The sequence below is a fragment of the Lolium rigidum genome, chromosome 7 (assembly GCF_022539505.1).
Source record: "Lolium rigidum isolate FL_2022 chromosome 7, APGP_CSIRO_Lrig_0.1, whole genome shotgun sequence".
In the NCBI taxonomy this organism is placed as follows: domain Eukaryota; kingdom Viridiplantae; phylum Streptophyta; class Magnoliopsida; order Poales; family Poaceae; genus Lolium; species Lolium rigidum.
In genome coordinates this window covers 360,633,476-360,639,907 of record NC_061514.1, presented here as the reverse complement: position 1 = coordinate 360,639,907, position 6,432 = coordinate 360,633,476, and the positions used below count along the sequence as shown (strand labels likewise).

General features: G+C 43.5%; 1 protein-coding gene across 2 annotated transcripts; it reads right to left on the bottom strand.

The window, feature by feature from the left end:
• Nucleotides 1–1,740: 1,740 nt before the first annotated feature.
• Nucleotides 1,741–5,984, bottom strand: LOC124676464 (putative PAP-specific phosphatase, mitochondrial). Of its 2 annotated transcripts, XM_047212517.1 has the most exons (9): nt 5,884–5,984; nt 5,632–5,764; nt 4,249–4,351; nt 3,924–4,159; nt 3,781–3,840; nt 2,647–3,029; nt 2,287–2,365; nt 2,128–2,178; nt 1,741–2,015 (listed from the first exon to the last, which is right to left on the bottom strand). In XM_047212517.1, the coding sequence occupies exons 1-9, from the start codon at nt 5,982–5,984 to the stop codon at nt 1,872–1,874; spliced, it is 1,290 nt and encodes a 429-aa protein (XP_047068473.1). In that variant the 3' UTR covers nt 1,741–1,871. The 2 variants fall into 2 exon arrangements, with proteins under 2 accessions (XP_047068473.1, XP_047068474.1); XM_047212518.1 differs by lacking the exons at nt 5,632–5,764; nt 5,884–5,984 and adding an exon at nt 4,471–4,615.
• Between the last annotated feature and the right edge of the window lie 448 nt (nt 5,985–6,432).

Here is a 6,432-nt window from a genome sequence, read left to right as displayed (position 1 = left end):
GGGACCACCGGAGAACTCGCTGGCGGTGACCATCTGCAGCGGAACGGCGGCATCAACGTCGACAACAGCAGCGAGAGGCGGAACGAGGCGTGGAGGAGGTCAAGGAGACGCGCGAGCTCACCGTGAACAGGATGACGTGGTCGAAGAAGACGGGGAGAGCTTGCAGCGGCCGGAATCGATGGATTTCGCTGCCGGTGCTGAGAGGGGAACGAGATCGGCGAGGTCGATTCGGAGCGCCCCTGGGCGATTCCTCCCGCCAGGATGAAGAAGAGAGCGAGGCGCAGCGTTTGGTGGCGGTGGCGTAGCGAGGGGGTGACGGAGACGGCGGGGCGACGGCGAGGTTGCCACGGCAGCCATGGTGCGATGGGGTTTCTCCCCGATTTGTTTTCGGCTTGCGAGAAGAAGAAAGAAAAGGGGAAGAGAGAGGCGTGGTCCGGGATAAAGCGAGGGAGGGGGCTCACGGAAGGCGGGTGGGGAGCAGGTGGCCGCGAGCGCTGCGTCGCTGTCCATCGGCTGGCGAGGGAGAGAAGCAGAGACTTGGTCTCCGTCGAAGGAAGAAAGGAAAAGAAAGAAGGAAGGCCAAACCGGTATGGGCTGGAGGAGAAAGAATGGGCCGGAGAAGAGAAGGAACGGGCTGCTGCGGGCTGAGAGAAAGGAAAGAAGAAACTGGGCTGGCAGGGAAGAAAAGAAAAAGGCCAGAGAGAAGAGAGCCCAGGGAGAGGGATGGGGTTTTCTTTTTCTATTTTATTTGCAACCTTTTTAAATCAAACTTCTTTTCAGTTTTAAATTTGAAACAGGGATGAGAGCAAGAATCAAAACTAGTTTTTCAAAATATTTACTTTATTTGTAACCCAAAACAAAACACATTATTATTCAAAAATTAATTGTTGAAAAAGATTAATTATAAAATAGAGACTATGAGAGGGGAGATGAGGGCTTTATTTAAAAATAAAAGACAAGGGAGGGTTTATAAAAATAATTTTATCTTGTTAGAAACATTGATGAGATGATGCTTGATGTCATGATGATGCATGGAAGAAAAAGAACAGACAAAATCTATAGGGGGTCCTAGCCGGGGCCGTTACACAGGTGTATGTTGAGACAGTGCTAAGCTCGGCCTAGTGACGGCCAATCATGTTTAGAAGCTGCTGATTTCGTATTGACATCGACGACGCTGCAGGTCGCTATGCTGTCATGGATGGAGGTACGGGGCAGAGCTGCAAGATTTCACGGTGTCTTTTTCTTCGGTGTTCAATTGGTGGCCAAACATGTTTACGCGGTCAGATTTGGTTTCTCCACCGTTGCAACCTTTGGTTACTCAGCACTGGGACGTGCGTGGACACTGTTCGACCATGCGACCATCAGGGCTATCCAACAGATTCGTGGCCAAACATTGTAGAATTTTGGATACCTATGCAAGGCAACTTAATTTGAGCATGTATACAAGTATAACTTCTTGGTGAAGCTGCTTAAGAAGTTCAGTTCAATTGATTACATATGAATATATTGTGGTGACCAGTTACTCCCTCCCTCTCAAATGAACATGCATGCACGTAGTTTAAGAAGAACTTTGACCATTAATTTGGTCAACAAAATATAAATTATATACCTGTAAAATTTATACCATCAGATTTGTATTCAAAAAAATATGAATGATATATTTTTTAAACATACACTTCATATTTTATTGATCAAAATAATGGTCAAAACAATTTTTTGGACTAGGCGCGCCTGTTAAACTGAGATGGAGGAAGTAATTGCATTGAGAGTAGTCTGAATAAGGCAAGGCGAAAATAATTTGATGGCCAACGAGGTTAAATGTTAGGAGCAAATCAAAATCGTGCTCGTGTTTGAAGCCGTGCAACATCCCGCTATTTGTGGTCTGCTGAGATCAGGTCGACAAGCTTGTCATGCAGAGAGCCATTTGTCACGAGAACACCGCCCGAAGGGTAGATGATTCTACGGCCTGTCAGGTCAGCTGCAAGATCCAACGGTTTCCCACTCCAGTCACTGATCTGTCAGTTCCAACAAATTACATAATTACCACGGTTATGATGTTAATGTCGGTGAATCGGTAGAACAGATGTACATTTCACTGAGCCCTGGCCTAACAGAGGAGGTATATACCTGACCACCAGCTTCCTGCACACAGATTACGCCGACAACATGATCCCAAGCCTATATAGTAAACAGTGGGAGTAGAAAAGATCAGAGTATGTGTAAACGTAGTCCACTCGTTGTTTAACTTGTCATGCAGAATGATCGAAATTTCAAGCAAGAAAGCACCTTGATTTGAGTATTCACCCGAGCTCGATTGAAAAATACCGTGGCTCTCCCAGATGCTACCATTATGTACTTGCACAAGCTATAAAACATCAGAAGAGCATTAATACTCATGCAACAGACCTTATATGATCATCCTAAAGATATTTCTTACTTAACCTAAGATACTTTTCCAGGACATCACATGAAAGCGAAAGTATATTCCTCATTTTAGGTTCTTCTGACAAACCCATCGTAAACAACAAAGCATGCTAACTATCTGCCAGTACTTGAAATGCCTTTTGCTGATTCACTAGCATCATGTTTACACTGGTTAGGAATACAAACAAGCATCCATAGTGGTAAACAGAGAATGTGACAAACCTGCCACAGCAAGCGTATTGGAGAAGGATTTTATTCTCATCTTTAGGATCAGATTCATCAGCTGTTGAGCCAAAGAGGAGAGATAATGGTATCATATTCCAAGTCTGGCTATCAGGAATGCAGAAGCGTGCCATGTGTACAACTGAGCAGGTATCAACAAAGCATCTCTTCCAAACATCCTGTGTTGTTATGAACTGGCCAATCTCAGGAGACAGGAGCCTAGACCAAGTACCACATCCCGCATGAGATACCATAAGAATGCCATGGCCATTGCAGTGATCAAAACTTTCTTCTTGCTTGTTGGCTGTGGTTCCATTGGTCCAATTTGGGCACCCCATTACTCCAAGTTCTACCTTACCATTCACCACAAGAGCCAACCCCACCTTAAGAAAAAAAAACTTCATATCAGATGGTACTTAGAAAGCATGACTCCACAAATTCATACTGATAACACAGAATAGCAAACTTGTTATCCAGACATAGTAATTTGTCAAACTTGTATTGGCACATATTGCAAATCCAAAAGAACATGTGTGTTAGTAAGAAAAACCTGCAAAGCGTTCAATGTTGAATATAATTTGTTACAGTGAGGGGCCACGTGGAAATCGTGAAGCCAAAAGAATGGCGCTCCACATATAACTGCTATTCCCCTTTGCTAAATATGTGTAGAGCACAATACTCAGCTGGCTAGGCTGTGAAATCATGACTCTTGTGGACTCTTACTGCTTTGTTTCCCTGCAGCTCTGTGGCTAGAGGCAGGTAAACATTTCGAAAAGACAGCGTCAAAGAACTTCAGTGGATTAGTTAATTGCACCCAAAGTTTCCAAAAGAAAGTGTCAAAAGAAGAGGAATAGTAGAATCTTGCAGAAACAACACTTAAACCAAGAATAGATTGCACCCAAAATTCCTGAAGAAATGAACAATAGGAGGAAATAATGGCAGACTGCCAGCTATCTACTTAGCTTCAGCTGTCCTAATGGTGTTTCTGCAAGCTCATGTACAGATTAAATAGATTTGGCACCTAGCTGTTTGTCATTTAGTCCGCTGTACATAATCATCTTTCTATTCCATAAAGTAATTGGGCAGAGGTCCTGTCGTTCGTTCAAGAAAAAACAAACAAATGAAGAGCCGTACCACATACAGAGCATCATCTCCTTTCAAGAAACCTTTAGTGCCATCAATTGGATCAAGTACCTTCAAAACAACAGTATCATCTATCTCAGTGGAACGAACTTTTACAGATCCTGATGTACGACTAATGAAACTTGGCAGCGTACCCAATAAGTAGCAGGATTTGAATCAAATGAGACAGCATCCTTGCCTCCTCTGTCAATAGCTCTCAACACATCATCATGAGTTAAAGGTGAACCACTGTTATTAACTTTGTCCGTGACAGCACTTGAAATTGACTCAATGAGTACATTACCACTGTTATCATCAGGATTAAATGACTTCAGAAATGTCGAGTCCTCTTCTGCCACCAGAGGTATTGATGGAAATAGTTGCTGGAGCTCTTTCAGTAGCACCAGGGTAAAAATGGCATCAGATGAAGGCGCAAAGTGTATATGGTAAGCTGGCCTAAGGAACTATGCGATGAATTACCGAAACTGATGAGGGCCTGAACTCCAAAATCTGCAATTGTCACAGGACTTTGGTCATTCTTTTCAAGAATCTTCCTTCCACCTGAAAGAAGCGATCTCTTCACCTGTAAAGGCATACAAGTTAACCAGCAAAATGAAGATCAGGTCATGGAATAGATATTCAATGGCATTCTATGCATCTTAATTTATTACATCACAATTAAATGATGCGCTGGGAACTCACAAACTCCATATTTCGATTCCGTGAAATCTATTATTGCTGAAATCTCTGGGGCTTCTATTTGAGTAATGCTCTCTTTTCAGTAACCTCAACAATTCTGACTAGACCAAAAATTGGGGTTTTGCTTATTTGGACCCGAGAAAAAGACCTGGTAGAGAAAAAAAAAACATAGCTTCAGTAAATTGCTTTCACCGCACCTTCTTTTTCATAAGTATTTCATAGTTTATCACTGTTTCCAGGCATATATGATATATTTTGCAAAGAATTTCGACATATTCAATTGAGTGATGACGATGCTCTACGTACATTTAAAAAAATGCAGACACAGTACGAAGCATCCTATTGTCGTTTGGCTCTCCTGTGGTTAAAATTGTCTAAATGAGATTATCTACTTTTGTGAAAAGGTGTGATGGGGACCGCTTACTTACACTGCAACCACAAACCACAACAGTCGTTTAGACCAGAGTTATCCCTTTAGATGGTTTCAGCAAAGCTACTGACCATTCCCTCGGTTCAGAAATATAAGGGGCACATGTTTTCCCAAGATTTTACTTTGTCCAACAATTGGTCCAAGTCGATTATTTGGTGTTAAAATCATGCCACCAAAATTTTATTTTTTGAATATGAATCTAACAATACTGATTTCTATCAAGTAATCCACGTATTGTTCAACAAATTCTTGGCCAAAAATAAAACTTAGAAAGTGTGTTATATTTCTGGACCTACATGATTTGACCAAATTTTCTCTATGTTTAACATATTGCCGCACACATTGGATGCATAATATGAAAATAAAAATGCTCTCCTCTTGCAAAACTTGACTCCAGAAATAAACTTTTTCGCACAATAAATCTGGTGCTTTATCGGAGCTTATTCATGTCGGCATTGCAGTTGCAGGGGACTGACTTTCTGGCGCTCCAAAGAGCTTTTAAATCTTTTCTTCAAAAGAAAATGGAACACTATATTTACTTCAGAGAACAAACTTTGTGCAACTAGTTGATCATTTCTAAATATGCTTTCTCAATTCTATTGCCATCGAGCTTTACATCAAGAGCTACTTAACAGTGTTTCATGATAAAGTCGCACAGTGCCACGGAACGGAAATCACCCGCGCCGCGCACCCAAATCTGAATATCAAGAGGAGGGGGGATGAAGTCAACTCACGTCTACGCAGAGGCGGCAGGCGCGCTCGACGGAGGCGGCTGCCGCAGCGAGCTCCCGATGGTGGGCAGCGAGCTCCGGAGGGAAGGGGAGATCGCATGCATCCTCCGCGACCCCTGATATCGACGCTGCCGCCCTGTCCAGTAATAAGAGCAGATGAGCCAAGAGGCGACAGCGGCGGCGGCGGCGGCGGCGGCTGCGAGCAGGAATCACATCAGAGGATGGATTTGTGGTCTGGGGGCTTGCGGCAGTAACCTTATGGAGATGCGAGAGGGCGGAGGCGTCGGCGGGGCGTATAGCCGGCGGCGGCCGACGAGGAGGCGGTGCGGCCGAAGCGAGAGGTGGAGGAGCGGCATGTGTGTGTTTGTGAGGCGCGAGCAGGACGGCTGATACTGTTGCAAAACGTACGTTCGCGAATACGCGACGTGATAGGATTTACGTGACAGAAATACGTTCAGCCTCCTGGTACATGTTCAGCCCAAAAACTACCAAGATTGTCCGTTCCACAGCTCCGGTTATGGAGACGGTCTTTATAAATGCAATCTGAAATTATGTCATGCGGCAAATCATATTCATTCTCAATTGGCATTGAAGATTCTTCTCAAAAAAATTACAATTCACCATCAGCTATGAATGGTTTAATTTCCCATCTATTTGAATGTACACACTGACCCGAATGTTAAAGGGCAACACTACGTGTAGGGCACTACCAATCACAAACCCTTCTCCTGATGGAACCAAAAAAGAAAGTTTCATTTTTGGCGTTGCTTTCGTGTTGTTCTTCTCCTGTTTGTTTTATTTCCC

What these genes read in the sequence shown, in the direction of transcription:
- LOC124676464 (XM_047212517.1), bottom strand. Translation starts at nt 5,984, where the DNA reads ATGCCGCTCCTCCACCTCTCGCTTCGGCCGCACCGCCTCCTCGTCGGC. An exon ending in CCTGCCGCCTCTGCGTAGAC is followed by an intron (nt 4,352 to 5,631) that starts GTGAGTTGACTT and finishes ATGCCTTTACAG; the next exon opens with GTGAAGAGATCGCTTCTTTC. An exon ending in GAGATGATGCTCTGTATGTG is followed by an intron (nt 3,030 to 3,780) that starts GTACGGCTCTTC and finishes TTTTTTCTTAAG; the next exon opens with GTGGGGTTGGCTCTTGTGGT.